We start from the raw sequence: 17,887 nt of genomic DNA, 5'->3' as shown, positions 1-17,887 counted from the left end.
ACGGATAATTTCACACCAGCACACGGATAATTCCGTGACGCGGCAAGTCGCTAACCGACCGTGAACGCCAATAACTCAACCACGTGACTTAGGGTCGTCCATCGAGTTAATCCGGTTACCTAAAAATAAGCACGTGACCTAATTACCGGGGGACACGCCCTCGGTACGCCTTGTCCAAACCGGATCACTTTACCGGATCAGATGCAGCCAAGCAACACTGCCAAGGACGTACCGGCTAACAAGAACGGATCGTTGGGAATAAAGTCCCGGCTAAGTTGGGATAGGAATATGCTGGATCAATGAAAGAAAAGAAAAAAACGAGCTGGCAACATTTCTACAGAGGGATTTATTAACAGGCATGCGAGGAAAGGTGTGTGCACAGTGAATATCGCTTTTATTGCGGTGTGTAAGCAGAGATCAGAATAAATGTGAAAGGTGTGGCAATAATCCAAGCAACTTGCAAAAGCAGACACAGAGCAGATTTATCCCGATATAATTCTTCCACAATCAAAACTTAAACGAGGACAGGCACCATCACTCTCTCTCACACACACACACACACACACACACACACACACACACACACACACACACACACACACACACACACACACACACACACACACACACACACACACACACACACACACACACACACACACACACACACACACACACACACACACACGCTCTGCGCGTTCTTGCGAAACTCTGGGCGTTCTGGGCACAAGAGAAACTTGCGGTTCTGGAATGTGTCAAGCTCAAGGAGAGCGGAGTTTTGTTGCAGTGTGAACACACCTGGCCTGTAGGGGTTGCGTTTCCGCTTTTTCGTTCCATCATTGTCCTTTCCACTCAGTGGTGTGTTCTCCTCAGCAACCTCACGCTCGGGGCTTGTGAATGCCTCAGACCGACCATCATACTCTGCAATCATTGTATCTCCATCTATTAAATCACAAGAGTCACAACAATTCAGGAAAGCAATAATAATGACAAAAAAATCAAAGAAGCACAAAATGAACATGAGGCAGCCAAGTTTTATTTGTGATAATTCCTGAATGCATTCCTCAATCATTTTCAGCAAACTACCTCATTGGACAACATTACCTTTGCTTTCTGCAGCAGCTGCATCCCCATCACGTGGAGCTGCCTGAGGGCGCAGCTCAATCGGGCTCTGCAGTTCGGTGACAAGATCCGGTTGCCCTGGTAGCTTCAACCGGAGCTTGGGGCGCATGCGTGGCTTCCGGGGTGCAGCCGGTGCCATCTGGCTCTCCAACTGGGAGAGGCCCACCTCAGTAAGAAACACGCCATCTCGGGAGTAGACCTTTGGGGGTTCTGTGTGGAGACGGAAAATGGTGTTGAAAGCAAAATGAAAAACAAAAGACAGACATATTGACTGACTCAATGTTGTCAATTCAGCTGTACAACCTGCTTTATCGATGCAATGGGCAAAATAAAGAACACCAAGGTTTCAATTTGAGAAAAAAAAAGAAAAAGAGAGTGATGAAACAATGTTGCCCCAAATATACCTGAATCTTTAACTTTACATGGTTGCGGCAGTACCACTTCCTTCTCTGGTGTCGGATTGATTGTTGCTGATGAGAAAAGTGGGGAGGGGCAGGAGGGGTTGGGGGAAACAAAAACGGGGATGAAATAAAATTGCTCTGGATGTTGAAAGCAAGAAGAATGAAAACTATTCAGCCCTTCACCAAACTATTGCACTTGGGCAAGTTGAAACCACAAGGATATTCTGGGTGACCAATGTACACAAGATGGAAGGGGGTGGTTGGGGAGAGGAGTGGATTGACAGAAATACTGTCAAGACAATGGGGGGGGGGGGGGGAAGAAAAACGTGGAAAAAAAATATGATGGGGATTTGGAGGCATCACCGTGGAAAGAGGGGAGGCAAGTTAAGAAGGTTGCAAGGAAAGGGGAAGGGTGAGAAGGTGGGAGGGGGAGGGGAGATGAAGACAAATAAATTCCCATTTTGCATATGTAATAAGCAAATGGCAATAGGCCTGATGCACACGAGTACCAACCTATTTCAGTGAAGTCTTCAAATGAGAAAATCAAAAAGAAACAAGTCGAGGTACATTCAAAATACACCGCCCCATGTCACATAAAGAAATAACATATCTTCCAGCACACGACATTGCCGGGGCACCTTTGGCACCCGGCGATGCCGCCGTGCAGCACATGGAGACGGAATTGGGAGGGAGTGCGGAGCACAATAATTGATTAGATGATTAATTACATCATTAAATAAAATAAATAATAATCATGAAATAATTAATTTCTTAATTGTCTAATAGCATACCAAAACCACCAATGTTTCATCCGAATGTGTAAGTTTTTGAAAATCAAGTAATTCATCGAAAAATGAGTAATCAATCAATTAATTGATTAAATAAATTAAAAATACCTATCATAGCCAAATCACTTGTTCACTGTTATGTCCAGCAGCTAGGATATCAGCTTCCTAGCTCAAAAGGTGCCTGAGACATTACCCAGACGAGTAAGAAAATAAATAAGTATTTCATAAATCGATAATAATGAAGTAATTAATCAATTAATTGATTGATCAAGAAATAAAAATACCGTTTTTGCCAAAGCACATCTTCACTTTTGTCTCCATATTTCAGCTACCAGGCTCAAAGGATGGCTGAGATATCAACCAAACAAACAAGAAAACAAACAGAACAAAAAAAAAAAAAAATCCCATCGTTCGGCGCCCAGTGATGACGTCATGCATCACCTGGATATGGAATTGGGAAGGTGCGGTGTACAATATTTTGTTTTATAGTAAAAAAAACTTGAAATTGACCAACCAAAGCAACTCTGATTATAGTCTGAAATTGGAATGTCTTTTGGGGACCAATAATGAGTACACAAGCACACAGGTGTGTGCTCGTCCCTAAAATATAAAGAACACGAAAAAGAGCAATCAGAGATTGCAGACCCTTGCCAGGACTTGTTTGGTGTGGTGTTTGTGAAATTCTGTATGGTGTATTTTGTGTGGTGTTTGTGTACTGAGACATACTACATAATTAGTGACATACTACTACTGAGACATACTACATAATGTGTACTACATAATTAATGAGACATAACTAGAAGTGCCACTTTATAACTGCTGGCAGTGATGACTGAGGAACCAAGATGTCCTGCTTTGATCGGACACTTAACCCTGACCCATGATGTTCATTATTATTCCACTGAATTTAGAATGGGATTAAAATTAATTAAATTCAAATCAAATACAAGACCAAATAGGTACAGTCCTCCATTGGAGTAATCAGAAGGAACCCAAAACTAGAAAAAAACCAAAGATGAAGTCATCAGGAGGAACCTGGATAGGAATCGCATTTCAGCTGCTGCTCCTCTACCATATCCAGGCACAGCCAAGTGAGCCTTATTCAAAAAAAGATTTTTAAATAATAATGATAGTAATAAAAAAATTCAAGAAAGAACCCTCATCAAAAATATTAAATAATTCTGGCTGCCAGACATTGCATCCGATTAGGTTGAAATTTAAAACATATAATACGCATCAGAACAAGATCATAATGGTGAAGTTTCATATCGATTGATTAAGCGGTTCAAGAGAAATGATTTTTAAAAAATATTTTTCCTCAATCCAATATGGCTGCCAGACCATGTGACATCAATTATTCAGGAATACCCTGGTATCCCCAAGGCTTGGGGAACATTTTTGTGAAGTTTCCCCTTCATCTGTCCAGCCATTCTGAAGAAGAAGATTTATATTGTTTTTTTTTTTGTATACCTCGTCGAGGCTCATATGAGAGCTAACACACAACGCACAGCAAGGGGGGCATGAGACAAGAAGGGTGGGAGAGGGAAGGACAAAACAGTGGGGAACAGAGACATTAGGAGATCTGTGGAAGGGAAAGGGTTGGGGTGGGGAACATGGGGAATATAAAATGGACATCATGGGGACTTTCAGGAAGGAAAGCAGGGAATTTGAAGGAGGTGGGCTTGGGTGGATTATCGGGGATAGAAAAGATCAAGGATTTGGATGGGGGATGATAAGAGGTGGTGGTGAACAGCTGTTTTGAAGGCCTGGAGGGAAGAATGGGATTGAATAGAGTGAGGGAGTCTATTCCAAAGGTGGGAAAAAAGAGGAATGAAAGAGTGAAGGTGAGCAGCGATTGGTGATTTTGGTAGTTTTACCGGAAGGGGGTTTTAGGGTAAAACCCAATACAGCAGCCACACCATGTGACTGATGATGTCATAATTATCAATAAAACATTCGACATGAGTAGTCGCTCAAATGGTGAAAGTTTCATCTCAATCCGACAAACGGTTGCAGAGTAAAACATGAAAGTTCTGTGCGGAGAAATAAACAAGAAAAAGACGTCATGCAGAGCACGACACTTGCAAAATCCACCCCCCCCTCTTCAAAGGTTACCGTGGATACATCAAATTGTCCATTTCATTGAGATAAAATTTGACAATCTTAATCAAAGCTCAGGTCAATTGGATGAAAGTTGATTGTCAGATTGAAATTGATAATTTTAGAGGTTTGACCTTGAGTTGACCTTTCACCTTTTGAGCTCAAAAATAGTTGGTTTCCCAATTCAGTGATGCACTATGCAATTGCTGCTTAATTTTCAGGCTGATCAAATGAAAATTGATCATTTTTCAGATGAAATGTGACCTTAAGTTGACCTCAAAATATAGTTGGTTTCCCAATTCAGTGACGCAATATGCAAACTTTGTTTATATTTCAAGTCAATCGGATGAAAAATTATTTTAGAAATTTGACCTCAAGATGACCTTTGACCTCAAAATCAATAGGCTTCTCAGTTGAGACTACCTCTGCAACTTGGTAAAGTTTCATGAAGATCGGTTTAGAATTGTAACCTGTAGGCGATTGACAGAGACAGACGGACAGACAGACAAGCAAAGACAGACAGAGAAGCAAAGACAGACAGAATAACGAAATCGACTGACCAATATACTTGAAAAATATTCGATTTTGCAAGTGACAAATGAACCCAAATGCAATTCCATCTCCTTCGGCGATGGTAAAAAATATTCGAAGAGATAAATGAGATGATTAAAGGGAAGGGAGGCATCAGACGTGAACCTTGTACTCATCTCTTGGATAATGCCTTCAAAGTGGATTTTCACCTTGGGGGAGTGGAGGAACATATGGACGGCAGGAAGAGCAGTCAAACCCTTGGTCTGCCGCTTCCTCAACGTAGTCTTCCAAAAGGAGATTTTCGCATGTCGCATGAACCCACCTGTGCATCAGCAGCATACAGCACAATGTCCAATCAAAAGCTTTGGAAGAGAAAAGTGTGATCGTTACATGTTTTCAGTCGTATGAAGAGTGTCCACTGGAATGGGGCTCGTTGTGTACACACCTGTCACATTGACGGCACTGAATAACCAGCTCGTTTTCCTGGTACTCCTCCATGCAATTAGGGCAGGTCGAGAGGCTTGCACACAGCCCACAATGTGTGTAGTTCTTCTGCCACTCACACTTGAACCCGGGCGACGTGGCACCGCAGCGTACACAGCACACACACCTACGAACCAATGCACAAAGTGAACACCACATCCAAAAAAACTGAATGCAAAATTAGTTTACAATCCTATTTATGGTGTTAAACAACATTTTTTACATCAATGCAAATCCCACAGGGACACAGCTCAAGCAACTTTTGTCAATAAATGTGAGATTAAAATAAACAACCATTATATCTTATGGATCATGAGGCTGTGAATGACAATGAAGTAACAATCTCATTGAAAAGATGTTATGTTAAGAACTAGGTGCTCATGGAAAAAGAGGGAGGGGAGGAATCAAAAGGTGGAGGAAAATAAAAACACAATGCAATGACAGTCAGTATTCCGTCTGAGAATAACTTATGCAGCAAAGAGCAACACCTTCCCATAAAGTACATTATTATTGGTTGTTATCTCAATTTGCAGGTGTCAGGAGGTGGGAGGGAGTTCTACCAGAACTCAAAATCTCCACCTCCTATTTCCTGGTGAAGGATCATGATTCACTAACCAAACTGTGAAGTTTCGTTCCCATCGTCTCGTTCCAAGAGCTCTTTTCAGAATCTTCAATGAACCTCTGATAGCCTCCAATTGTAGCTCGTTTGTAGTGATATAAATACTCAGTAAGGATTTTCTTCATCATTGCTGGAGCTACAACTATCAATGGTACAATTTCAACTTTCTTCAATTTCCAAGTCCTCTTCACCTCATTTTTCAGATCCTGGTATTTGGTCATTTTCCTAATTTGTGCCATTTAGTCCAAAGTCATTGGGAACTGAAACCTCAATCACCAATGCCGATTTTTCCTTTTTGTGTTTGAGCACCATGTCTGGACATGATGCCTTGTAATGTCCACACTTGATGAGATAATCTTGTCATATGTGAGCATTATTTGTTCATTTTTGAGGATCAGCTCTGATTTGTGTTTCCATGATTGTTCTGGGACCGGGAGATTGAAATGTTCACAGATGTGGCAGTGAATTACTCTGCAGACGCTGTCATGTCTTTCTGTGTACAGCTATTCTGACATGAGTTTTTTACATCCCGAAAGGAGGTGATGAGTATTTTCTATTTCTTCCCCACAAAACCTGCATTTGTCTGATTGGCTCAATCCCACCATCGTAAAGACATTCATGTGGTGTCATTGGTCTTGGGCATTTATAATGATTCTTTCTCCATCCCAGTTGAGCTAATCTCTTCTTCATCATTCCAATGAGCCTTCTGTGTCTATGCTAAATCTGTCCAACTCTATTAATTTACACACATCCATACTCTTTTATCGTTCTCCCAGTTGTCGGTGCACATTTGCTGATACTATTTTGTTATATATTTTTATTTTGTCTTTTTCTGCAGTCATTGGGGCAATTTATTTAAAGGTCTCCACCTCTACAAAATAATTCCAAGTTGCATTCTCTTCACTGGCTGAGATGTACATTATTCTATCTCCCATTTTTATTGAGTTTTGCATACATATATTATGTATACCAATAAACACTTAATACGCCTTTTTAATTTGTGACCTTTCACCATGAAACCCAGATGTAGTTATGCAAAAATGTGCTTTCATTTGTTTCAGAACAATTGGTTCTTCAGCTTTTTGTGTAAATAGTCTTGTTTTGCAAATGAGGAGGAGGGGAGATTGGGACCATACTCTGTGCAGAGCGTTGGTGCTGCTTAAGCAGTCTCCTTGGCAATTGGGCACAATCCTGGACGGGTCGCCACTCCGACACAGGATGCCAGCAAGCTGGCACTCATTTTGCCGACCTCGGAAGGATGACAGGCCGAGTTAACCCCACCTGGTATCAATTCAACAGCCGAGTGGGATTTGAACTCTGGATCCAAGGATCCAAAGCCCACCACCCTAACCATTAAGCCAACACCAGGCATTTTGCAAACGAAGCCCTTCTAAAATGAGCTAAATCATGAAGCGTATCAATACTAGATCTGGGATTTTAGTCAGGAAGGTGTTACTGACTAAACTTTTAATAATAACAGGAAACTCATGGCCTGAGTTTAAAATACAGTATTCCCTCACTTAAAACATGTATATTGCATTATGGGACATCCCACCAAAACACCAAGCGACGATTCAGTGCACTGTACATGTGCTGTTTACCATAGCAAGATGTCTGACGCTCGCTCCTGATACTTTTTTGCATCATGGCACCCCCAAACATCCAACAAGTGCTTCATCTTCCGATTTTAATTTGTTTGTTTTGCTAACACGATTTCCGAGGTCCAATGGTGATGGACGAGTACAAACACGTGGACAACCACACAGGTTGACTATTCTGTCAGCACCCTTGATTCAGGATTTCAGGCAAGGTGGTTGAGGATAATCGAGTGTCCAGGTCTGTATACTCGCCTTTAAGCTGACTAGACTGGGTTTGAATCTCGAACAGACTATAAACTGTCATCCTGGTGTTTCACAGCCAGCATCGTCCATCAGGAGGAAGTTAAGTATTATGTTAATTTACACAACAGTCCTTGTATTGAATTATATCACTGAATAGTGATGTATTATTTGTGTTTGTTATGTCAGTTACTGGTTAGTGAGAAAACAGTGCACTATTGGGTCTTGTGACAGGGTCTGGAACCTATCTCTTGTACCATGTTAAAAGTGGTTCGCATAAAACGATTTCGCTTTCAATGCCCCTTTCTTGGAACGCATCCATTGCTTAAAGCGAGTGAATACTGTCGCAAGGTGAAATGAAACAAGGTGAATCCAACACTACAGTTGCTTTTTTTTCTCCCTCTGTTAGGTTCAAAGAGTTTTCCTTTTGCACCTTTTCCTCCACTTGGGTCCCATTAGATTGAGTAAGAGATGCTCAAAAATAAAATGAAGAATATTAATATAGCAACATGTCATTTAATGATATTAATCAAAGTACAAACTAGAAGGGCACTCGGGAGAGCGCAAACAGCTGCCACGCAATGCCCGATCAGGTAGAACATATCAGGCCGCATAAAATTTTTGAAATATCATACTATACATCGTTTTTAGTGATATCTCTCATTGGTGAAGAATCACCAAAAAAAATTCTGGTAGCCAGATCCGGAACCGGATCTTCAACAAAATATCATCAGTTCGTCCTTGTCACACACCCAATCTGCCCGGCAAATTTCATCCGAATCCGTCCATAAGGTTTTTTATGTTATCCTGTACACAAACAGACAGACAAACAGGGGTGAAAACATAAAATCCTTCCACCTTCGTGGACAGAGTGCCCTATACAGAGGGAAATGAGCATTACACAGGACTACTTCAAAAGTGCATCCCAAGGAATGTTGGTGGCAGCCCACGTGAGTAACACCTCACCCTGCCATCAGCATCATTCAGCATCACTGTACAGAAGAGAAAGTCTCATGTCATGGTGAGTCTTTAGTCATTCCTTCTTTGTTTTATTTTAGTTTATTTGTTCCAGTCATTTGAGTGTTAACAATTACATAAAAATGAGTATGTGAACGTCAAAAGTTGTTTAACTCCCTCCGAACAAAACATGTTTATCGTATATTTTCATGCAAATACCCTGCAGGCGATACGTTAAATTAGTTCCAAAATTTTCAACTGCGGGTGCCAGTAAAACGGTATTTCACCATATGGGACGTGACTTAATCACAGGAAGCTAAGTTAAATTATCAAGGAGATACAAAAATAAGCAGTTTTATTTTTCCAAGTTTAATGACAAGATCCTAAATTACAGTTCTTTTGTATATCTCACATGAGCAAAAACCACCCGTCACTTCGTTGACAGGAATACTAAAGGGGGAGGGGAGGGGGGGTTCAAAGAACAGCTTTCAAAAATATTTGACTCTGTAATTTAGAAAAAAATGTTAATATGGCAAATGGCTCAAAAATTGGGTGTTATAAAATACATTTTGCTTTGAAAGTCAAAAAGACAAACCATATGACCTTTGTAAATCATGTACCTCTACCTTGTAGCAAATGCCGAATGTACCTCCCAATCGGGCCATGAACTGTACAGCTATCAACTGAAGGGCACTCGGCAAGTGGCTTAAGCACTCATGCAAGCACTCCGAGTAAATGGTCTCGAAGGAATGGCTGGCCAGCCTGTGCTTGCATACCATAATGGATCCCTTCAACTGTAAACCCAGTCTTCACCGCACCCACAGCAGAGAAAATTTTTTTTAATGAATTCGTTCACATAATGACTTTATCTACAAAAGAGTTGCTGTTTAATGTAGAACAATGCTGGAGAAATCGCAAAGTTTAATTGCCCGTGAAATAAACATTGTAGATAATCCTTCCCATTGCCTGATAGTCTGTGCACGCGCCACGTGGTACATTGGTTTGGGGCCCGCATAAACGAAACAACTTTATTTTAAAACATCCGTTTTTCACCAGATTTGCTTTGATCTCTTGTAGAGCACCTAACAAAACCTCCAAAAATCGGCACACGGATCTGGCAGATGCTCTGGATAGGCAGTTCCTCTGGGGAAAAGGGCGTGAGGTCGAGCAGTGAATGCATTTAATCATACAGCTCAATGAAGCTGGTTAATTTTGGCACATTCCTAAATCTTTTGTTTACTCAATATAATTCTCCAAACAAAAGAAAAAGATAAGTTTAATGCTTTGTAAATTTCACATTTTCTTGTGTATGTATGGCAGAGGGAACATAACCATGCTTGCTTAAAGGAAATAGTTTTGTTGGCTTCGTTATCAAACTCGTCATTTCCTTAAATTATCAGATTTCGCTCCAGGTTGACACTTATTTGGTACAAACGATATCCTATTCTCAAAGCCGAAATAATATTTTGATGATATACTTTAATTAGTCCGTGAGAGTAGATCGTGGGAAATTGTATCATAAAATGCATGAAATCACTCCACGCTCCTGATTTGCGAAATATAGCACTGACAAAAGCAATGCATCCAGTGATTCATAGATTCATAGGGATGGCAGCTTCAGACCACAGCGAGGTTACCTCAGATACACCTTAAGACCCCATAGAAAGCGGTGACTGAGGATGCGGCTGATAAAGGATATAATTAAATTAGGCCATGAATCTTCTTTAAAAGTTGTGTTTTAATTCACCCAAGCATCCAATTCTCACTCACTGCACTTCCTTGGAGTTTTCTTCATATGCATGCAGTTTCAGGCTGCTAGGTTTCATGATTTTGGAGTTATGAAGGGGAGATACACACACACACACACACACACACACACACACACACACACACACACACACACACACACACACACACACACACACACACACACACACACACACACACACACACACACACACACACACACACACACACACACACTCTAATCCAAAGCTATTTAAGGTACCAGTATATCGTCTGTCTTCTGTAAAGCCAACAAAGTCCTTGTCTTGTCTTCTGGGTCACTGTGAAACAGCTGAAGCAACTAAAAGTCAGCAAGTGTGGGTCTCTCGCAATCCATATCGTCACCACATTCGTCCTGTTCTTCTCCAGAAATTATCCCACTTTTCCGTCAACTTTCAGTTTGAATTTGGCCGTGAAACTTTCACATTTTCTCTTACTTGTACTGACAGCAGGGGTGTGTTCAGTTTCCAAGCAGCTAGTTAGCACTTGCCAAGCCAGATGTTCCTTACCGATGGTTTTGATTGGAGTGCTTGCTTAAGTGCTTACGCCATTTCACAACGCATCTCCAGGTCATGTGGAGACTTAAGCTGGATTTAATGCCATGAACAAACTAACAGCTCTTGAAGAAACTTAGTAACTAAAAACACCCCTGACATTGCAAGGCAGTGACTTGCAATGGTACGGACGATTTTGTGAAATGATATAAAATTCAACAGCCGGCAGGGTATTTATACATTTCTAATGGATGAGCAGCGTGGGTTTTGGTCACATGGGTAGAGGAAGCCACACTGGTTTTTAACACATCGGTCTAGTAAACTTTAATTATCACAAATAACACTTTCTCAAGATATTCATTTTAATATCAATTCGTCATTTACAGCAGTTGTATTTGAAACAAGAACGGGCACTCGGTAGAGCTCATACCTTCGCCAACGCTACATTTTGCACCACCCCCCCCCCCCAGAAACTGTTGATTGTGAGGGTATTTAATCCCATACCACATCTGCCATCTCATATGTGTTATGATGGCTTAAAAACATTAAATTTCGTGCTGTTTGATACTGATTCACGTATATTGTACAATTTCTGTATGAACTCCCTGACCTTTTTGGGTGTCGGTGTCAAGTCAATCTGATGACAACTGGTCATATAATAAGAAATCAAATATTACACATCACAGGATAGGGAATTGAATTCTAAACATTTTGAATCTACTTACATGCAAATTGTATAAGAATTGACCGCGTTATGATAATAAAGGTCGTTAACCCCCCTGACCTTTGACCCAAACCGCTAACAAAGGTAATGACGTCATTGTGTCATATCGTATATCACAAGATTGGGCATTGAATTCACAACATTTTGGCATTGGTTGCATGCAAATTGGATAAAAATCGACCGCACTATGGCAAAATGACGATTTTGACCTTTTCATGACCTTGACCTTGACCTTTGTACTCTTAATTTTGTAATTGGTATTAGAGTGTGGAGAACAGAACAGTCAACATTTTGGTGTTGGTTTCATGCAAATCGGATAAGAATTGACCGTGTTATGACTTAAACCGCACATTTTGCAATGTCGTGACCCCCCTGACCTTTGACTCCCAACCGCTAATAAGGGTTATTACGTCATTGTGTCATGTCACATATCACAAGATGGGGCATTGAATTCTGAACATTTTGGCATTAGTTGCATGCAAATTGGATACAAATTGACCGCGCTATGGTAAAAAGACGATTTTGACCTTTTCATGACCTTGACCTTGACCTTTGACCCGATCGCTCCCAAAATCTAATCAAATGGTCCTCTTGAGATCGCGCATCTCCCAATCATGTGGAAATTAAGCTGGCTTGCAGAGTATACCCGCTGAGGGTTATATGTGCCTGAAATTTTCCGAGCACTTCCCCCCCCCCCCCCAAGTGTGGGGTATACTTTGCGTGAATTATTTGGGTGGATTACTTGCATTAAAATATGGCAATTTAATTGTAGTATCTGAATTAGTTCAGGAACGATCGATTGTTCATGAATACTCATGAGTAATATAACTTGTGCAGAAATCGAAAAAAAGTCCTCCATCACACTGTGTCCATAAATACAAGGCGAGCGGTTCCACTTACACTTTACATAATATTGTTACGGTTGTGGAAATTCGCATTACACCATAAAGGGTCCTCAGGTGAGATATATCGGTAAGTTCATGTGTAGTTAACCCAAACCCGTTGTATAGAGGGAATATGTGTGATTCATCCGGGCTGTGACGCTTTGAGTTAGCCATTTTTCTTTCTCTATTGTTATTTTGGACCATTAAGCCACCAACAACTCAAACACCACCACCCTTGCCTCTTTACCTCCACAACTCCATCCCGCAAACATCGCTTCACCGCCATTCCCAAACGACGCCCGCCAACCACCAAACCACCACAGCAAACCCCCCACCACCTTCGCCTATCTCCTTCTACAACCATCGACCACACCACCAGTCAACACCGAACGTCGTGCTGTCCAGGGCCCGTTCGGTAATTGATGCCGAATGCGTTGAGCCGCGGGTACGAATGCGTTCCTCTCATGGAGAAATTCGGATCAGGAAGGGTTCACGCCCCTTTTTCTCCGTCCAATGGGCGAGCGTCGGACGGTATGGCCCCGCCTCCAAGCGCGATGAATGTGGATTCTTCACGGGAGAGAATTCGGATCAAAAGAGGCTCACGCCCCTTTTTGCCACACCAATGGCTGAACAGAGGGTGGCATGGCCCCGCCTCCAATCGCGTTTTGATCCTAATATTTGCATATACGCTCCTCCTCCGGTCTATAAAGACACGAGCACAAGGCGACTCGCGCGGCTGGTCGGGGCGAGTGAAGACGGGAGTTCAGGTCGAGTGAAGACGGGCGGCTGGTTGGGTCGAGTGAAGACGGGCGGCTGGTCGGGTCGAGTAAAGACGGGCGGCTGGTCGAGTGAAGACGGGGGTCGTCATCGAGGTTGCAGTGTGGGGGTCGCTCATCTCGTCGTTTGTGCCGTCTCGTCGCGGGATTCGAGCCAGCCAGCCATTCCCTCGCTCAACCCTGAGCATCGACAATTCTCCTCTCCCCCATCCGCGCTGAGATAGTGCCGGTGGCCCCATTCCTTCCCCACCCTAACCGTGGTGCCGACCCAACCGTGCTGGCGCAGAGCATGCCGGAGAGGGCTCACCGACCACGCCAGGGGCACGGAGTCAAGGCGCAGCTGCGCGAACATTGCGGCTTGCCCGCCATCACGTCACGAGGACGCGGGTAAGACCTTTTCGGTCTCGTGGACCTGGCCGTTCCTCCAGGCTCCGCGCACATTTGGTCCATGGACCTGTCTGCCTCCTTGCCTGTGAGGGTGGCTTTCGTTTCCTTTGCTTTTCAATGAATGCTGTGGCGCCGTCCGACAAGTATAATTGTTTAAGTCCCTCTATAATAATTATATTCGGTTGTAGCTCTGCATTATGTCCTTGCTTTTATTGTGATTCCTTGCTTGACTGTGAATACGTGCTTGTCTGTATGTGTGTAATAAAGTGCTTGCTTGTTGAACTGTTTCCCGTTTCGTTGCGTCGCTTTCCCCGATTTGAAAGCTCCATCTTGTATCACGTAAGGGATTGATAGTGGGTTTAAAACACCCGGAAAATAATCTGAACCGTTGAGGTCGACGATAACTCCGCTCGGTTTTCCCTGCAGCACGGAACGAGCCGCTTAAGCGGTTCGTGTCCGGAGTCGATCTGCGGCGTGGTACAACTCCTCGGTACGCTACTCGCGCGGGTACTTAGGTATTGACTTAGGTATTGTATATCGACATTCGGCGATTCACCCTATTTCGCGCGGGTAGAATGCGGACTGGGTTGTGGTGAGGTTAAACCCCCACCCGTGACTAGCTCCCGGCGTTGTTCCAAGAGGGTCACGACTGAATTGTCCGTTCCGGTGGGTGACGTGTCACGATTTGAGTTACGTGGCCGATCGCACGACGGACGGGCCAGAATTTGCAACAATATATATATATATATATATATATATATATATATATATATATATATATATATATATATATATATATATATATATATATATATCTTCACACGAGCGAATAATCCACTCTGAGCCTCCAACCAAGCCCAAGGTTTGACCACCTCTTTGGTGCACATGGCATGGCAGTGCAAGGAGCCAGAAGTTTTTCTATTTTTAATCGGCAATAAGTACAATGACCAGTTTCCAAGTCATTCTATTTGACTTCTATACAAATGAACTGCCTAACAAACACACCAACAGAAAACACACATAAACACACAGATGATAATACACAGCATTTGTTTTTTTAGATTTTGTGGCGGTTTTTTTTTTTTACCTGCTGCCCCCCGCACCTCAAAAAGGGGGGTTCCAGACCCCCAGGATACCCCCCTAAATCCACCCCTGCCAAGGGAGGGGGTTCAGAAAAATAAATGCCCCATCTTCAATAAACACCCAGGGTGGTTATTGGGGTCAAGCAAAAAGTCACTGCAAAACAATTCCTACCATCCATCATGCTATATTTGAAAGGGTTCCTGCAATCTGAGAATAATAAAAAAAAATAGGACCTCCTATCCTGAAGCTCACCTTGATCAGGAGCAACAGTCACTCAAACTCCATGCAAAACCCCTTAGACCCTGCTTTTTTTTTGTAATGTCATGAAAAAAACTTTGGTACAGCATGGGTGATGAAGGTTGTTAGTCAAGTTTCATCGAAATTGTGTGTGTAGTTTTGAAGAAGAGAGCAAATACCTATTTTGAGGGATCAAAACCCTCCCCCATAGACCCCATTAACGAGTGCAGGAGATTTTGATGCAGTTGACAAACTTTGGTACGTCATGGGTGATGAAGTCTGTGGTCAATTTTCATCAAAATAGTTTGTGTAGTTTCGAAGGAGAAAGTGTCAGGTCAGGTGAGATCTGTGACCTGCGACAGGTACCATGTAAACCTGTACTAACCTGTTCCATGGTCAGGTTGTCGGCAATGAACCGTCTCCCCCACCAGGTTTTCTGGTGAGGAGGGTGTTTGGATATGGACACCCAGCAGGATTAAAAACAAAACCTGTCAAAGGGCGGAGGAGCTCCTTGTGAGCCAACGGCCATCCATATCTAGTGCCCAACGGTGTCTGCGGACGTCCTCCTGCAGTTGGGTTACTTTTTATTCGGAGGTTGGTGGCAGGATTTGCACTCCGGCCACCATAAAACACTTCATTCCGCAAAACACAAAAACGCAAAAAAATCTGAAAACCCACTCCGTGGAAGTACCTCCCATGCAGCTTCCCTTCGCAGGGCAGCTCACCGGATGACGGGATTGGGGCAAAGCCATCGGGACCCACAATCTTTGATGAAAGGAGGGAAACCATGGGGTAACATCCCTGGGTCAGATTGCGGGAGACTGTGTCGGAGTGGTGCTGAGGTGTCGTCCACCAGACGGCGGTCTCCTTGGGTTAACCTGAGGCGGTCCCATCGGGTGGGTGCCTGGAATGTCCGATTCCGAAGAGAGGATGATCACTTGTCTCTGTTATCATCTGAGCTCAAGCGTTTGGACATCGGTATTGCAGCACTCTCTGAGGTTCGGAGACCGGATTGTGGCGAGATCATGGTGGGTGGTTACACCTACTATTGGTCTGGTCGCTCTGATGGATACCATACCCAAGGAGTTGCTGTAGCTGTGTCCAATAAGCTGAGCCCAATGATAATTGAGGTAACACCGGTCAACGAGCGTATTATGAGACAAAGGATTCGTCACTCCTTGGGTATCATTTCCCTGATCTCTGTCTGTCTATGCTCTGACTGAGGCGAGTGACCTCACCGTGAAGGACACATTCTACGCCACGCTCGAGTCTGTGGTTTATCAGTGCCCCAGCCGAGATACACTTCTCGTCTTGGGGGATTTCAATGCATCGACTGGAACTGATAGGGATGGTTATGAGGTGTGTGTTGGTCCCCATGGGTCAGGAACTATGAACCAGAATAGCACTACGTTCCTTGATTTTGCAAGAAGTCATGGAATTAGGGTGGCTGGTTCATGGTTTCAGCGCCCACAAGCTCATCACTGGACTTGGTATTCCAACGCTGGCGGTGTGGCAAAGGAGATTGACCATGTCCTCAATGACGGTCGTTGGAGGATGATCCAGAACTGCAGGGTCTACCGGAGTGCACAGTTCCTCAATACTGACCACAGGCTTGTTGTAGCAACTCTAAAGCTGCACCTTAAATCCTGGAGAATGGTACCATCCCAGCCTCGGCTGGATGGTGGCAAGCTCAAGGATGAGAGAGAAGCTGAGGAGTTTGCGAACAGGCTGAGTAGACATTTGGGGTGTCTGGGTGCTTTGGGGGGGGGGTTCTGAAGAGTTGTGGAGCACCTTCAAGACCACCGTCCTTGATGTTGCCGGTGGATGTCTTGGAACTCACCGCAGGGCAAAGAAGAATTTTGTCTCTCAAGGGACACTGGATACCATTGACCAGAGTCGCAGGGCCAGGCTGAATGGCAGAGCTGAGTTGTTCAGGGAGCTGAGGCGTAAAACTGTACGTGCACTAAGGGTGGACAAGGAGGCCTATGTGCGAGGAATCTGTGAGGGGGTGGAGCATCACCTGTGGACAGGTGATTCTCGTCCTGCTTACAGGGGAATTTGCACATTGCGTTCATCCAAGCCCGTCCCTCGGAGCACTGCAGTTAGAGCAGAGAGTGGTAGGCTCTTGACAGAGGAGTCTGAAGTGAAGGCCTGCTGGGCCGGATACTTTGAGCGGTTGTACCAGGCTGATCCCCCAGCTGTCGAGTTGGACGTCAAGGGTGTTACAATCCCTGTTGCTGACCCTCGACTCAACTGTGGTCCACCTTCGCTTGTGGAAACACGGGCTGCGGTGAACCCGTTGAAACGGGGTAAAGCTTCAGGGATCTGTGGCATCCATGCTGAACTTCTCAAGGCTGGTGGAAATGCTGCACTTGTGTCGTTGCATGCAGTTTTGTGCTCTGCCTGGAACACAGGCATCATCCCAACTTATTTGAAGAGGGGCCTTGTTGTCCCTCTCTGGAAAGGGAAGGGTGATTGCCAAGACTGCAACGACTACCGAGGGGTGACGCTGCTCTCAGTGCCGGGCAAGGTCTTTGTTCGGATAACTATTGATTGGGTTTGCAACAATCTGCTTGAGCTCCAGCATCCAGAGCAGTCAGGCTTTACACCAAAGAGGTCAACAATTGACCGTATCCTTGCTCTTCGTGTTTTCACCGAACGCAGATGAGAGTTTCGGC

At 43.8% G+C, this 17,887-nt stretch overlaps 1 protein-coding gene across 18 annotated transcripts in view; it reads right to left on the bottom strand.

Moving 5' to 3' along the window:
- LOC147028199 (histone-lysine N-methyltransferase 2C-like) overlaps window positions 1-17,887 on the bottom strand; it is a 275,536-nt gene that overhangs the window by 109,707 nt on the left and 147,942 nt on the right. For all 18 annotated transcript variants that reach the window (XM_085878349.1, XM_085878353.1, XM_085878348.1 and 15 more), the window contains 5 exons: window positions 5,388-5,552; window positions 5,152-5,264; window positions 1,527-1,592; window positions 1,105-1,332; window positions 799-942 (listed from right to left, as the gene is read on the bottom strand). In XM_085878349.1, the coding sequence (XP_085734475.1) occupies window positions 799-942; window positions 1,105-1,332; window positions 1,527-1,592; window positions 5,152-5,264; window positions 5,388-5,552 (716 nt within the window). The remainder of the gene's footprint in view (window positions 1-798; window positions 943-1,104; window positions 1,333-1,526; window positions 1,593-5,151; window positions 5,265-5,387; window positions 5,553-17,887) is intronic.

Source organism: Eptatretus burgeri, chromosome 4 (genome assembly GCF_056783735.1).
Source record: "Eptatretus burgeri isolate ZD-2024b chromosome 4, Ebu_testis_v1, whole genome shotgun sequence".
Classification (NCBI taxonomy): domain Eukaryota; kingdom Metazoa; phylum Chordata; class Myxini; order Myxiniformes; family Myxinidae; genus Eptatretus; species Eptatretus burgeri.
The sequence above is the reverse complement of the archived record's forward strand: the minus strand, read 5'-3'. Positions and strand labels throughout refer to the sequence as shown.